The sequence below is a fragment of the Rhipicephalus microplus genome, chromosome 4, assembly GCF_043290135.1.
Source record: "Rhipicephalus microplus isolate Deutch F79 chromosome 4, USDA_Rmic, whole genome shotgun sequence".
Taxonomy (NCBI): domain Eukaryota; kingdom Metazoa; phylum Arthropoda; class Arachnida; order Ixodida; family Ixodidae; genus Rhipicephalus; species Rhipicephalus microplus.
Window position 1 is genome coordinate 125,459,116 of NC_134703.1, and position 17,374 is coordinate 125,476,489.

Genomic DNA, 17,374 nt, shown 5'->3' on the forward strand with positions numbered 1-17,374 from the left:
GTTTGTTATATCTACCCGGATAATCGAATTATCCCCGTTCATTGTGCACCTAAGCACACATCTTTTATTTCTTCGTTTATTCACTCAATTCTGCGCATTTGCATCCTTTCGATCACGTGTAATATTCAAAGCAAAATAAAAGTAGAATAATGGGGAGAAACCTACGAAGTGTATAATAGAAAGGAAGGTGGGATTGCGGAGTGGGGGGGGGGGGGGAGCAGGGCTGTCAATTAGAGACTTGCCCCGGTTGGCTTATTCCACGCCTCTTAGTGGAGGCAGAAATGGCGGAAAGTAGTTGCCAAATAATATATATGGGTTTTAACTGGCAGCGTGAACTTCAAATCCACAGAAAATTGATTATTGATTAGGCGGTTGCATTAGGGTGCGAAGGTGAGTTAGTTGGCAATGACAAAGAAAATGAAAGGCTTGAGAGCCATGACCGTCAGCGGGATTTTGTTTTGGGGGGTGCAAACCCGTGTGGCATCGTGTTGGAAGATAGGGAAGAGCGACTGTGACTTGGGTGGGGGGCGAGTGCCGATGTGGCTTCTGAGGGCGGGGGGAGAAGGGCAAGTGCCCCATTTGCAACCACTTCCCGGCCAAAGCCCATGTTGACAGCCTGTCTGTCGAATGTAGCGCTGTTTACATTATAACGACGAGGCTGTCAAAGTATGTATACGATTGCACCTTGCAGGGAGTCGCCATTATAATGCTGCTACCAAAATCATGTAGCGTGAGAAACCTTAAATTGAAATATATATATATATATATATATATATATATATATATATATATATATATATATATATATATATATATATATATATATACCGTCCGATCGAATGCACGCTGCTCGGTACAGAAGTTGGAATTGGTATCACAGGCTGCGAGCGAAAAGTATAGTCCAGGGCTCATGGTGGCATATAGAACTGCCCCAGGAACTGAGTTAACACGAAAGGTTGGCGCACGTACCACAATGCAGACGTCAAGCTCTTCAGGCCTGAGGAGTGAAGGTCTCGAGCCATGAGCAAACTAATATCAATCAATCAATCAATCAATGACCTATTTAACGTGCCCAGGAACAACCGTAAGATATTTGTGCAGGCGCAAGCAAAAATAAAACAAAAATAAACAATACAATACAGTCTATATACAGAAAAAAAATCAAATAAAAAGAGCGAAAACGCACAAACATAAAAGAACTCAGCGCAAAACAAGAAGAACAAAAGACAAGATTAGAGTCGTGGAACGGCAATAAAAAACGAAGGGAAATATACACAACGGTGTGGGAGGCTTTCTGGAAAACGGAAAAGGGAACAATCTGTATATTTTGTAATCTGTGATCTCAATAATCTGTCTAGAGGTGAGCCTCTTTTTTCAAATGCGAGATGTGAGCACTCCACGAAAGATGTCTTTCAATAATAATGCCCAATATACGATTACGTCTCGTATACGAAATTTAGACATTTGAAAAGGTATGTTTTTTCGCCTATGACCTCCTAACACACTATACCACACTATACCACACTATTCAAGACGCCCATCCGACGGAGTAAGCTAAATATAAACTAAACACGAGATAATGGCGCGCATTCCACGTGATAGTCGTAATTTCGGTTACGGTAACAATATTTGCAGTCACCCACTCTATTATCTCCCTCTCACACACACACAAAAACGCACGCCCACACACCGCAGGACCCTGGGGGCAGCTGAATGGTCCTAGAATCCACATTTTCATTGTTAGATGCACCATAGTTGTAGACGTCTAGAGGACCAGAAATTCTTAACAGCACAAAAATAGCACGCGAACGTCCTTGCGTCTCACTTTTCGTCTAAGCATCACTGGTGCGGCCGGGATTGGACTCAGTATCCCAAGCTCAGCTCAAAAACGACGCTATAATCACCTAGTTCTACCCTGAGGCTTGAATCTAGAACCATCCAGCTGGGAAGAGCGATGAAGGAGCCACTTAGCAGTACTGTGGTGCTTGAACGCGGAACCTCAAGCTGAGTATTGCGACATTATTGCCACCCTGCTGTACCATGGATATTACACCTGGAACCTCAAGTAGATCACTGCAAGATTACAGCCAACTAATTGCACTCTGGAGCTTGAACCGGGAACCCCAAGTCTAACAGTGCGGCATTACAGCAACGTAGCTGTACAGCGAACCTTGCACTACTACCAACATTTAACCATATGGTGTAGTAGCGCAATTTTCACGGGGACGAAGAGGACAAGAACACACGACACTCGCTACACTCGCAACTAATTTTATTTCAGAAGCAGCACATCATATATAACCCATAACCCTAGCGACACAGAAAAGAACTACGAACATTGAATCAATGCCAACAGAAGCTTTTGCGCAGACTCAAGCGATAGTACACGGCAGTTACGCTTACACTTTAAGATGACATAACTAAAAACAGCCCTGGATAACATCAAATCAAAAAAACCAAAAAAAGTTTGCGGGAATTCACACGTGTTTGAAACAAAATTTTGAAGCGACAAAAAGGTGAGTATGACACATGCAAACACTGATCTCAATTAAGTCCTTCGAGGTACTCTCCTTTTTGTCGCTTCAAAATTTTGTTTCAAACACGTGTGAATTCCCGCAAACTTTTTTTGGTTTTTTTGATTTGATGTTATCCAGGGCTGTTTTTAGTTATGTCATCTTAAAGTGTAAGCGTAACTGCCGTGTACTATCGCTTGAGTCTGCGCAAAAGCTTCTGTTGGCATTGATTCAATGTTCGTAGTTCTTTTCTGTGTCGCTAGGGTTATGGGTTATATATGATGTGCTGCTTCTGAAATAAAATTAGTTGCGAGTGTAGCGAGTGTCGTGTGTTCTTGTCCTCTTCGTCCCCGTGAAAATTGCGCTACTACACCATATGGTTAAATGATGTCCCACCAACTAGCCCAGCTCTCAACCCTACTGCACTACTACCAAGCTGAGCATTCCGGCAATGTGCACCCAACTGTGCCGTGGAACTTGCCCACGCAACCTCAAGCCGAGCAGTGCGACATTAGAGGCACCTAACTCTGCCGTGGAGCTAGCACCAAGGCTTGCCCCTGGAGCCTCGAAGTGAGTGGGGTGACATTATAGCCACCTAGCAGTGCCACGGAGTTTGTACCCATAACCTCAAGTTGAACAATGCGACTTTAAAGACACATAGCTGTATCATCATCGTGCATGGGCCCGAAACGTAAGCTGGGCGAAGCGCTATAGAATCTCCTTTGTTGTACGGTAGAGCCTGTACACGGAACCTTAAGATGAGAATTTGGGCATTAATCATTCAGCTGTATAATCAAGTCATCACTCGAAACGTCAAGTTGAACACACCGACGCAGCAGGAGCCACGTGGTAGTACCGTGAAGCTCGGACACCGAGCCTCAAGCTGAGCGTGCGGTGTTATAACCACCGATGTGTATCGCGGTGCTTTTACCCGGAACCTCAAGCTGGGCAGACCAACGTCGGAGCAAGTTATTAGTACCGTGGAGCTTGAAGCCGGGACCTCAGGCTGGGCAGTGCGAATTAATAGCCATTTAACTGTACCATGGAGTTTACATTATGAATATCAAGCTGAGAAGTGGTACATTATAGCCATATAAAGGTACTGTGGAGCTTGCAAACAAAACCTCAAGCTGGGAAGACCGACGTCGGAGCAACTTAGTTGTACCATGGAGCTTGAACCCGGAATCTCAGGCTGGGTTGTGCGACTTCATAGCCATCTAGTTGGATGACGAAGTTTGCATTATGACTATCAAACTGAGCAGAGATACGTTATAGCCACATAAATGTACTGTGGAGCTTGCAAACAAAACCTCAAGCTGGGCAGACCAACATCGGAGCAAGTTATTAGTACCGTGGAGCTTGAAGCCGGGACCTCAGGCTGGGCAGTGCGAATTAATAGTCATCTAACTGTACCGTGGAGTTTACATTATGAATATCAAGCTGAGCGGCGGTACGTTATAGCTTATAAATGTACTGTGGAGCTTGCAAACAAAATATCAAGCTGGGAAGACCGACGCCGGAGCAACCTAGTAGTACCATGGAGCTTGAACCCGGAACCTCAGACTGGCCTGTGCGTCTTCATAGCCATGTAACTGTACCATAGAGTTTGCATTATGAATATCAAGCTGAGCAGCGCTACGTCATGGCCATCTAAAAGTACTGTGGAGCTTGCAACCGAAACCTTACTCTGGGAATTGGACCGACGCAGGAGCCACAAAATAGAACTGTGAACCCTCCACCCAGAACCTTAAGCTGAGTAGTGTGACAAAACATCAGCCATGTAGCTTTCACACGGATCCTCAAGCTGGGCAGTTTGAGGTAGGAGACAGTAGTAACGTGGTGATGAGGCGTAGGTTTCACAATCTTCCGAGAGTGGTTGGAGAGGAAATACATCTGCCGTTGTTCTAACAAAGCTTCGCAAGTTTGCTTGAGCAAGCTTTATTCCAGTATTACACGGCACGATTAGAACATACGCAGGCACTATTTAGGTCTATCAATGTATCCGAAGCATGCATACACATAGCATCATTGCATAACCACCATTTTGAGGGTATATACGACCTGTGGGGGAAGGCAGGCACTTCCACCTACCGTAACTAATAACTCGGCCGTGGAGATTCAAATAACAGACTGATATTTCGCGTTACAGTAACTTCTTCGGCTGCTCTGCTGTTGCCAATTTCGGCTGTTTCAAGACTTTTATCTGCAAAAAAAAATCCGCGAAGCGAGTGCCCTCCTGATGTCATTTCGCCATAAGTATGGCACCAGACTGACAGGCATCTTTTCTGGAACACATTTTATCTGAAAAAACTTGACAGAAGACTCGAAAAATCGTATAGAATGAATCTGAATTTGTAAAATTAGAGACATTAGGAATCCTTGGCATGTGCGCAAGGGTATAGACAACATTGCACTGCCAGATAAAGTCCAGCTCAAATGAAAGGGTTCAACAAAGTGTGATGTTGCACGGATTGCGCGTACAGACACCAATATTTGTACTCATGGATATTTGTGGGCGCTTGTCATATACATATGGTGATTTTGGAACGTTAAACACCACATATCATCACCAATATTTGTGGCCCATCATCAGGGCTTCGTTACTCTTCCTTTTTTTCCCCATTCCTCCGCGAAGCAATAGTACCCAGAATATGTAAAAATGAAAGCGAATCGGTACACATATGTACTGATCAATGAAGATTTCCGAATTCCACGACATCAGGGCGTCACATCGTCCCTCTAGTATACATTAGCTTGAAATCTCAGGGGCGACTTAACTAAGGAGAAGTGCATTTCTTTTTCGGCTGAGACTGTTCAGAATTCTTAGATTTTTTCCAAGCAGGTCCGTAGCCGGTATACTGAAACGGTGTCATTCCAATATTATGCCCCCTCCCCCCCCCTCCCCCCCGATGTACGTCACTAGTCTCAGTGACGCTCAGTCCGCGTCCTATCCCAGACGGCAAATAGTGACCCGCTGTATACTGTGCATGATAGGAAAAGAGATAATCGAACGAAACTAATTTCAATATACTATGGAAGTCCATATGGTAGTGCACAAGAAACCAGTAAAGCCACTAGCGCTGAGTGAAAAAGACGGACACTCTTCAATGTTCTTAGTACAACCTTGTCAGATTGCAGCAGCCAGTGATCTGCAGCTATTTTTAAATTATCTCTGCTATAATCTTACAAGACGGTAAAATATTTGGAACCACAAAACTCAATAGCCTCTCAGAATCATCAGCATGGTGGCACGCCAAATCAGGTAACTTTATACATGACGCCATTACCAGGAGCAGGTTTATACCAGTTTATACGTCATGAAACGCAACAAGGTCAACTACAGAAGCTTGTCCAGCGATGGCACTTGTCTTCGTTCCTTTTTGTCTTCATGTTTTCTCGTGCTCTCCGGATACCAATATCGCGATAGCATACTTCACCTTCCAATAAGTTTGCCATATCACTTCCTTCGCAGGGCTCAGCAGTGTAGACGATGCTTGTATAACTTAGACACTGATTCGATATATTCTATATGTGTCATAATACGTTTGGCAGCACGAGTCGCTATTCTCATTTACGGTACATCGGACTATGTACATATCGCATATTTTAAGAGTCTAGATAAACCTGTCGCCTCAGTGTTTAATGAACAACGTGCCCTTATGTGTGTTGAACGAAGCAGCGTGTGTCAGATGGATAGACGAAATGTTGCAGTATGTAGGCCTCACAGTGTGCAATTAACTATCATGTCACATGCAATAAACAGTCTTATACGGTAGAAAAATATGTTTATTTTAAGAGAAACAGTGTAATGTAACGGAATATGCTTCGTGGTAAGCTAAAGAGAAGTTATTAGGCTACTTAATTCCGTCAGCCTATGCCTTGCAACACTTCAGCAGGACGCGACGTACTGTCTACATCTAGCCAAATCTATGATTATTACAGAGAGAGAGAGTAAACATTTATTAGCGGTTCCTTAAACCTTAAAGCAAAAGTGGATGGGGATTTGATTGATTGATTGATTGATTGATTGATTGATTGATTTATTGATTGATATGTGGGGTTTAACATTCCAAAAGTGGATGGGGTCATTCGTCCAGTGCATGCTCCAGTGGCCATAGCCGCTCGCCGGGCCTGGTTGAGGGTTTCAAGTTGGCTCCCCAAGACCTGATCAAAGAGCCGCGCCTCCCATGACCAGTGCAGTATTGTGTGTGTTTTTATGAGCGCAAAGTTTCAGGCAGCAGAATGTGACAGACACCTTCAGTGTAACGTGCACCGGTATATGCCTCCGCACCAGTGACACTCACCGCGACATTCTGAGTGGTGTATCTACGTAGGTTGGAGTATGTATTCGTCAGCAGTCGGCGCCAGTCTCTAGATTGTTCACAGTTCAATTTCAAAACAGGCGGTGACATGGTGCGTCGCTTCAGCCGTTGAGCTCCGAGTATGTCCGCTCGAGCACCCGGTAACTCATCAGCGCCAGGGTCTGTATAGGTTCGACTCTGGTGAACAGGCCACAGTGAGCATGACAGACGCGTGGCTTTACCGTGTACTTGACACAACAGCGTTTCACTGAAGTCTATTTTGGATTGTATTTGTAGAATTACTTGTTTATAACGACTGCCAGATGGGCGTGTTGCTATTTCATGAAGGTGACGCGCTAGCAGAAAAAAATGAAGACATTAGAACAACACACAAGGCACTTTTGTTTTTTCTAACATCGGAAAGTCTTATTTAGAAACAACTAACCTATACACATAAAATAAATGAATGTAAGTATACATAATATAGAGAAAAGGAAGTGCTAATCCTGCGTTTTTCAAAAGTTTCCGCTCTTTCTAGCGCTTCCCCTACCATGAACGAATTACTATTACACACGGGCCACCTTAGCGGAATAATTCATGCATCATCTACCTAAGCATGAATGCGTTGGAATTACAATCGGAAACATGTTCGACGTTTTCTGCGACATTTTCAGACGCCGTAGACAAATATCCGTAGCCGAGAAACATCCTCAGTTAGCAGAGCCTAAAGGATCGCTAAAGGTACGCTCGAGAAGTACAGCTCATAAATTTAAATGAAAAAATGAAAAACTTCAGAAACTTGGCTCCAAGACGTCTCATTTGTCGTAATTCTATACCGAGCTTTGAATGAATCAGTTTCGTTCTGTTTGTTATCTTTTCTCTTAGTGTGACTGATATTACCGTTTACGATTCCTCATACCCCTGCCCCGGCTTTTATGAACGTTACACTTGCTGGTTAACTTTCGTGTAGCGACGGCACATTTACATCACCGCTGAGTGATCCGCCTTGGGATATTGCCTGTACAGTATAACAGTATACGGCAGAGCGCATTCTAGAGAAAGCAAGTGGCTCGCAACTGTTAGCCGAACATGATATTTTTGTCGCAATAGTTAAAAAATACATATGAAAAATGGGCACAGAAAAAAGACTGGGAAACGCCAAACTATCAACTCTTTCCTGAGTCATCATTTTTTGATAACTCAAGAAAGAGAGAGACGGCAAAAGAAAGACGTTATGCATTCCATCGAGCAAGCAATGAAATGCTTGACATCTGTCTTTTGCACCACAGCGAATACTTGGAAGTTTTGCTTGCTTGCTAGCTTTTGCAGTCAATAAATGGTTCCTAGTTTGGCATTTATATGTGTAGTTCTCAATCCTTTTTTTTTTCTTTATGCTTCAAGCCTTGCGCCAGAAATAACATGTTCAGCATACTTAGGCCCTAACTGGCCCAGGAACAAGTTCTCCTAAAGCCCACAACGCATATGTTTGTACCTATTTCCTGCGAAAACACGTACATTTGTTTCGAAATATTTTTTTCGAAAGTTGCAAAGACGTTCCCTTTTTTTTTTTTTTTTTTGTCGGCTCATTAAGTTTCATGGTTAACGCGGGTTGCCGACTCCACGAATGATCGAAAAACGTGGTATACTTGATATCTCCAATTTTTCTCGCATTTTTGTACATTGTGCCCGTATGACCGGATAGCTCGAAATTCCCTTTTGTTTTCAAATGAAAAATTTTTTGAACCAGAAAAAAAAATTGAGAAGCATCTTCAGGTGACAACGGCCATTTTTACGCAAAGTTCGTTTTCATGAAAGCGCGATCATGCTAACAACGACGCAAGCTATATATCACAAGTATCTTCTTGCTTAGCACAATTAGAAGTAATGAAGAAATCACACTTTATATTTCAGAATTCCGGGCAAGTTGAGTTTTTAAAAATTTTCTTGAAAAACGTCATGTTTATGCAACTCACTCGTTTTTTGTGGCACGATTGCTGCTTCTGTCTACGTCATAGCTTGTTCATATTTACAGCATTGATAGTACCTCATGTGAGTAATTTTCCTCTGCATTTTCGTTAGTCTCGCGATTTCTGTAGGAGTGGAGTTCCTTGCTCGAAACATGAAAAATAAAGCTATTAGTCAGTTTAAAAACATATACTTGAAAAACTCATCTCTCAATATTGCTCTTTTTTTTCAATTGTACTCAGAAAACTGCGTTAGCGCATTCTGGAAAAACATGTGGGATAATTTTCATCTCAACAAACTTACAAATTTTCCGACGTTGTGTTTTCAGAGCGTGTTCACTACTGCGTAAGTGACACCTTTTTTGGCAAGAAGATACGATAACGCACCTTTTTCATTCCCCGGTTTTGCGAAATAACTGTAATTAGGCATTTACGACGAGTACGAAGTGTTCTTTAATATGATTTTGTGACTGTGTAACCACATGGCTGTAACCGGCTCTGCCAGGCCTAGTCGCAAAGGTCCTCGGACACTTAGACAGGCCCGTTTCTTTGTACTTCTTATGGACGTTTACAACAAATTATTAATATTAGTAGTAGTAGTAGTAGTAGTAGTAATAGTAGTAGTAGTAGTAGTAGTAGTAGTATTGTTGTTTGATCATCCACAAAATTTTCGAGCCCGCTAAAGATTGCGGATAATTCACAAAGGTGTGACACATCAATGAAGCATTGTTGATTGATATGTGGGGTTTAACCTCCCAAACAACCATATGATTATGAGAGACGCCGTAGTGCTGGGCACCAGAAAATTTCGACCACCTGGGGTTCTTTAACGTGCGCCCATTTATTGACTGTAGCCTGAATAAAGGTTTCCTTGTCCAATATGGCACTGTAAAAGCACAATCACCGCAGTCACAACTCCTCCACCACGAAAAGCTCCAGCCATGAAAGGTAAGCCGCAACTAATGTTTTTCTGCAAATGGTTGAACCACTACAGAGCACGCCTCAAGCAGCATTGAACTGCTCTTTTAATTTTCCGTGTTAGTGTCTCGTCAATGAAGCTCTGTCGTTCCCCTGTCACGCAACGCCACATAGGCCAAATTTTCGTTTTAGCGAACGATCGACACCTCAAAGATACGCAAGGTTTTAACATTTGTACAAACATGTGCTGGCAGAGTCACGCTTGACAAATTTCACGACGTTGATCATGACATGCGTACTTGATTTGAGAAAGGCTGATGGAATATGCCACGAACTTCGTCGTGTTTTCTTCTTTTTTGTTTTTTAAATATAAAAAAAACGTATACATACGCTACATTTGGCACTGCTTACTGACACCTGGAAACCAGAAGTAAATAACGAACTGTAACAAATGTTTCTGGATATAATATAGAGTAAGTACCACCCATTCCATATGCATCCAGCAGATATAAAAATGTAAAGAGATCCCCGACCCATCTTTATGACTAAAAAGCAGTAAAATTGCATAACTACGACATGTTTGATTGATATGCCGGGTTTAACGTCCCAAAACCACCGTATGATTATGAGAGACGCCGTAGTGGAGGGCTCCGGAAGTTTCGACCACCTGGGGCTCTTTAGCGTGCACCCTGAGCACACGGGCCTACAACATTTCCGCCTCCATCGGAAATGCAGCCGCCGCAGCCGGGATTCAATCCCGCGACCTGCGGGTCAGCAGCCGAGTACCTTAGCCACTAGACCACCGCGGCGGGGCTAACTGCGACCTGTAAAATATGATAACCACGTTAATACGATGCATGTCTCGCAGCACCCAATAAAGTGGCTCGGAATCATGATATGGCGTTTGTTTGAGAACCGATAAAAATTATAACGTGTTGTGCTATCTGAATACGAAATGAAGGAGGCCTCGCGGCGTGATTGCAGCATGCCAGCAAACACCCGCACGCTTTCAACAGGTAAGAAATTAACTGAAGCGTAGGAATATTTGATAGGATAAATATGGCAAGCATCATTTCCATTACTTTCATTTTATAACGTTTAAAGTGTCATTCTGAGTGTTACCATATAGTCATTCAATCGGCTGATGAGAGACTATGGTGTTACATGAAGGACGGTTAGCATGTCCGTACAACACAAGAAAAGGCCCGTGTTACGGGGAAATACAAACTTGCATTACCTGCCCGAAATTCCTAGCGACGCAGAATGGCAGATGCATTGCGCGGTATAGGTCCTCCCCGCTTTTGTTATGGTGTCGTTATTCCGCAAGTATACCTGACGCCTGTCGGTCGCGTGCTTGTCGTGTCAGCATCTTGCACGTCTATCGTGACACAATGGCGAATTGCCTTTCACCAGACCAGTTCACAATGCGTGGTTTAGGCAAACAGCATGATCTCTCTGGCTGCACAATTGGTCCAGTGGCTAAGGTACTCGGCTGCTGACCCGCAGGCCGCGGGATCGAAACCCGGTGGCGGCGGCGGCTGTATTTCCGACGGAGGCGGAAACGTTGTAGGCCCGTGTGCTCAGATTTGGGTGCACGTTACGGAACTCCGGGAGGTCGAAATATCCGGGGCCCTCCACTACGGCGTCTCTCGTAATCATACGGTGGTTTTGGGACGTTAAACCCCACATATCAATCATCGGGCTGCATAATTGTCGCGAGCCTCTGCAAGACGATACTTATGCATAAAACATAAGTAATCTGACTTTCATACCATAGCCACTCGATGGAAAAAAAAAACCGTTCATCGAGCGGCAATACGTGGGCAGACATTAGAAGTAAAAGTGACCGAGACGGTCACTATCGATACGTAAATACCAATGAGGCGATATAAGATACAAATGCATACAATAATATATAATACGATATGAATACAATGCAAATCGTCTCTACCCACAGACTTTTGTTAGTCATATTGTTTATGGGTTCACTATTTATTTTTACTAAATAATTCTTGCACGCTTATCTATTTCACTTTGAACTGCCTGCTCTTGCTAGTACTTTACGTCTTGTTTTGCGCTAATTTGTACGTCACCACTTCAGTATATTTCTAGGTAATCCTGATGTAATTTTCATGTTTGTGGGTTCATTATTATTTCATCACTGCATTTTCATACCCCCGTAAGGGGACTTTCCCAGTCGCCCCTCAAAAGTGTAATAAAGTTCATTGTCTGTCTGTCTGTCTTTTTATGTATAACACCATTAATTAAGCCTTTATCACGTTTCCTCTAAGACAAAGACTGTTGCGTGAATCTTCAAATATGTTCCTGAAAGGATACGTAGGCATGATGTCATTTTATGCTCTATGTATATCACGTATCCATCGTATATGATCATTTCTTACCTGACGCCTCTTACGAAGCTGGCGAGGTTCACTTAGACAAGTCAACAAAGGACACGTTGACATTTTCCAGTCACTAAACAGTGTGCTCAAGTTCACACTTTGTGCACGCAAAGTTTGCAAAAATGGTAGGAGAGCCACTGTTATACTTGTTTCTTTCAGTCGTTTCCCCTGCGACATTTCCAACATTATTCCGGTGCTCTCTCTGCCATTCCAGTATCGTGTTGATAGTCGTGTCATCGCCAACTTCAAATTGACGGTTTTTCCTGACAGTCGCCGGAGAACACTGCAAACGCACAAACTTATCGACAAGTAAACCTAAATAAACTCATTTCTCAAGACTAAATACGCTGAGGTTCACACAGTCGGTTTTGGTAAGGAGTGATCTGAATCGTGTTTTGTTCGGAGCTGCAATGCCGCGGACGTGCTCACTCTACAAAACTAACAAATGACATATCTTGATTCCATCTGCACGTTACGCAACTAGAATCCAACATTCACAAACAAGTAATTGAGCCATTAATGCTAACAGCCGATTCTTTTAAGGATTCTTTATTTCATAGTACAACGAACTAATGGGATAACCGGTGTAACGAGGCTGCAATCCAACAATCTTTGTTATCGTTTGAAAAGCATTTGGAGCATTTGAAAAGATTTGGAGTATTCTGTAACTTGTTCTGTCTGCTTCGCGATTGTTTTGTTGTTGTTTTTGCCCAAATGTACGTTTTTTTTTCATATTTTGTACCACTCTGCTATAGCCTAAGTTTCACCGCAATATTTATAAATGAATAAATACATAAACAAATAAAGTTGCAATCCTCTTTCCCATTTGCGGGCAACAACGGAGTGGAATACTAAATTACGGCGTGAAGAGCTAACGCCCGCAAGAGCAAAGTGAAATAGATATGGCCACTTTTTCGATATTTTTTTTTTTCGTGATTGGACTTCTGGCACTTCGACGGATAGAGGCTTGTCTTGCTTTCGAAATGAATTATTCATCACGCAGTATCACTCGAAGACTGAGTGAAGAGCAGAAAGCGTACCCTTGCAGACTAGTGATATCGCAGTCATGACCCAACAACGACGACGATAACGCAATCGCATTTTTATTTACTTTTTTACGGAACCCGTTTTAGCGACTTATATCCTTCATCTCTCTTGTTTCATCTTTTTTTTTTCATCACTCTAGTACGAACACAAGTGCAGTGTGCTTTGAAGCAACAATAATTTTTTGTACTGCACAAGTTGCAAGCCTACAATCTGATCTGCAGCGTGCAGTTTCGTCACCGATCGAACAGAATAAATCTGTGCACAAGCAGTGATTCGCTGGGGTGGCATACCCGCCTTAGCCCCTCGTGATTTGTTCATTGACGAATTAATTTTTGATTCCGTATTCGGCGCACGAGGCAAGTATTCCGTGTGAACACGTGGGCGTGATTGAGATAACGTCGAATTTCCGGCACGTTTCGCACCGGACGCCATCAACGCGACGAAGCAGGTTGATCGAGTAGGGGGCGTGACAACTTTAGGGCGAAGTGTAAATGCTGCCGCATACAGCACACGTTCTCGATTGTCCCTTATAACGTGACCTTGGCAGTGACAGCATGGAGTGCATGGTATCACGCAGAAAACGTGCGGGAAGGGTTTCTTTTTCCATCGCCCTGAAAAAAATTTACACGTGGCAGTAACGCAACCAGAAATTTAATAGGGGAGCGGAACTAGACCATAATTTATCTTATGTATCTTCGTGCTCCGTTGTATACACTTGCGCGCGTATGTATACACTTGCCAAATTCAAAAAGGACCGCCCCTCCCTCCCTTGACTACATTAGTGTCACGTGGCTTGCGAAACCAGGTGGGCACCTCCGCAGTTCGTGCTCAGCTTGACCGTCACTCGAGGTGCACATAAAGCGGTTTAGTGACAATAACATTTGAAACAGTGCATCTGGCGTTGCAGCACTTGAATGAGCCTTTAACATGACCTATGCGGCACCACGCACGTGTATTTCACATAACGCGCCAACTTGCACAAGTGCACGCGTATTATGAAAGAGGGTGAGAGAGACAACAGAAGAGGGCGAGGACATTGTCATGTGCCTAGTGTGTGAAATTGTGTTCGCGTGCCGCATGGCGTTTGCGTTTGGCACTACGGCCCGGCTCACCTGTGAAGTACGATTCCTTGGCGTGGCAGCGGTGCCTGAGCATGCTCCCGGTGCCCTTTTTGCTCGAGTAGGAGACGAAGTTCTTGCAGTGCACGCATCGCGCGAAGTCTCGCAGTTCGCCGTCGAGCACCACCAGCTCGAAGTCCTTCCACGAGGCGCTCTTGGCGTTGAATTTTGTCATGAAGTGGAAACGGTGCGGCTGTCGCCGGTGCAGTTCGTAGAGAATGTCCTTCGTGAAGGTGCCGTGAAATGGCGCCACCGCATCTTCGCCGGAGGACATGTTGTCGTCGCCGCCGCCGCCGCACCTCCTCCGCCGCCGCCACCGCTGAGCCGGGGAAAGGAAGCCCGATGCGCGTGAGTCAACATTCTCCACTCACGGCCCATGACGCATGCACGCACTCTCGACGCCGCACGCACACGCGATCGATTCCGCACGCGGCTCACGCCGGCGGCCGTGCAGCGCGCCGGCGACCTCCTCTCTCGAAACGCCTCCTCGCACAGCCCCGCCTCGACAGCTTGCGAGAATCCGGCAGTCACCGAAGCCACTCCAACCTTCCTCGATGCGAAGAAGCCTGTCGACGCCGGAGGACGCAACGATCGCTTGCGCGCACAAATTGCGATAACGTGGAAACTGCAGTAATATTTAGCGTTAGGGAAAAGCGGGCGCTTGGAATTGACTTGAAAGGCAAAATAGTGGTGTTGGGGCTAGAAGCGGTGCGCGTGTCGCATTTCGTGCTTGATTTGTACACAAGTTAGACAAGAATGTCCAGCGACCACTATTCAAGGTTGATGGAGGAAACTTTCTCGAGGTCAGCCCGTAGTACCGTTTTTGGTGTGAAGTGGTAGAACAAACATATTATAATGACTCTCTCCGACATCAGTATGACTGACGTATCGTGATTGCAGGTGTTTGGGAATGTCGTGTATGTGCATGCAACTATTACTATACCGTAAAAACTGGGCCAGGAGCAGATTTAGTTGCAGCGCTGAAAGCAGCTCGCATTGCAAATACTCTGAGTAAGAACGTAACTTGGTAAAAATGATGCGAGGCTAAGAAATGTCATGATTACACCTGTTATGCCACACATACTTTCACGCTTATGTACAGTTCAGTATTCCCAAATATTAGAATATTACCCTATCGAATAGTATCGATGCACCAGTAATCGACACTCAGAATCTACTCCGTGAGCCTAACTGAGAAAGTATGCTAGATTTAATAGGGAAATAGGTTTCGCAAAAGTCCGCAAGGAGGAGAAATGATTCATGGTTAGGAAAGTTATCACAGATTCGGTTGGAACACTAAGTAAAGAGGAGGAGGTCCAATGAACTTTGCAAAGATGAAGTATTTCATTCGGGACTAAAATTTGTACCGGGCAAGCATTAGAACCAGGATCAACATCTCGCCTGCGTGGTACTCCACCGTCCGAGCTTAACATAAGGCTAGCTAATCACTACTTCCCTCGGGATCTCTGCAACACGCTCGAAAGTTCGCAAGCGAACTTCCGAGCGCGTTGCAAAAAAAACCAACTACATTTCTGCGTGCGCAGATGCGCTTCACGCGTGGCGACTCTAACATCGTTCGCGCGCTTAACGCCGCCTAATGGAGGTCTGGCGCAACGCGCCAGCTGGCGCGACGCACGCTCTAGATGCACTAAATAGTCGCTCTAATCGAGCATCCTCCTCCGGGCGTTCTCTTGCTGCTGTTGCTCCTGACCGCTCGGGTTTTGGGTTTGGTTGAGCGAGAAGTAGGTGAGGGGGAGTCGGGCGCGCCGGCTGGTTACAGCAGGAGCGGCGAGAAAGGCGCAAAAGATGCGCTGTTCTGCGCGCGCCGGATGTCCCCGCGCCCAGCCAGCAGCGGCGTGGAGGCAGCGACAACGCAGGGGGTCAAAGCACTTGACTGGCCAGCTCAGCGACCCTGGACGAGTTGCGAGCGCGTGCCGTCGCCCGCGCGAGCGAGGACGTGCACGCTCGGTAACGCGACGTACTGGCAAAAGAGCAACCGCAGCCTTGCATATGCTCAGTGGGAAAGCGGGCCTCGAAGCGAGGAGGAATGTGGACTTTTCGGAACGGGTGGTCGGAGCTCTTGAGCGAGAAGTCCGCGAGCGTAAATCCTTTGGACGTTTCGTGATGGCGGCGACCGGCTCTCCGAGGAGGCTTTTGAATGTATTCACGCGCACCGGTTGTCATGCGTGTCTAGCGAGAAAGGGAATGAACTTGCTGAAATGCCGAACATCGTTTCATATTCACTTTGGTGGAGTGCGGAACTGCATGGCGGGATGAGTTGGTTTTCAGCTCCTCTCTCGTAAAAACTGAAACCACCCAGATTTTCTTTTCTTTAAGTGATGGAGTTGAGGCATCCCAGATGATCGAGTGGTACACGTTCTCATGACGGTGTTCTTGTTGAAGTGTTCTATTTTTCTCACCGTGCGCCGACCTATAACACCACACAACGTCAGGTGTAGCGACCAACCGAACAAGGAGGTTTAAAAAAATCGCAGTATATCCACGGAGGGAATGATGATTGGTGGGGCGAAGTTTCGAAGGGTTTTATCGGCGAACCGTGAATCATCCGCTGGCTGCGTTCGTTCGTCTGTCCGTCTGTCTGTCCATCCATTCAATTATCTGTCTGTCCGTTCGTTCTTCTGTTCTTCCGTCTGTCTGTCTGTCTGTCTGTCTGTCTGTCTGTCTGTCTGTCTGTCTGTCTGTCTGTCTGTCTGTCTGTCTGTCTGTCCCTCTGTTTGTCCCTCTGTTTGTCCCTCCGTACGTCCATCTAGTGAAGACTGCAAGTACCGCCATCTCGAATCTTCTTATCTTATACAAGTACCACCATCCAGCGGACATTCCAAGGACTGAAACGAGAGGTGGCTATTACGTACAGGAGGCGCACGAGCCACCCCGAGAATTGCTGGAGTGGAAGCTCCCGCAATACTTTTCCAGTAATTGTGAAGTTAGCCTTTTGCCCTCCGAAGATCTCAGAAACATGCTATTTTCTGGCGCTACCCACTTAGACACCAAGTAGCTTTGATCTGTTAGTCTAAAAGCTACTATAATTATAAATAAAAATAGAGTTGTTTCCGATGAAATAGCCTGCAAAGATGAGTATCGGTGACTTAC

At 45.0% G+C, this 17,374-nt stretch overlaps 1 protein-coding gene across 2 annotated transcripts in view; it reads right to left on the bottom strand.

Moving 5' to 3' along the window:
• Positions 1-14,725, bottom strand: part of BEAF-32 (Boundary element-associated factor of 32kD) — a 97,670-nt gene extending 82,945 nt beyond the window's left edge. For both annotated transcript variants that reach the window (XM_037423406.2, XM_037423405.2), the window contains exon 1: positions 14,258-14,725. In XM_037423406.2, the coding sequence (XP_037279303.2) occupies positions 14,258-14,537 (280 nt within the window). In that variant the 5' untranslated portion in view covers positions 14,538-14,725. The remainder of the gene's footprint in view (positions 1-14,257) is intronic.
• Positions 14,726-17,374: the final 2,649 nt, after the last annotated feature.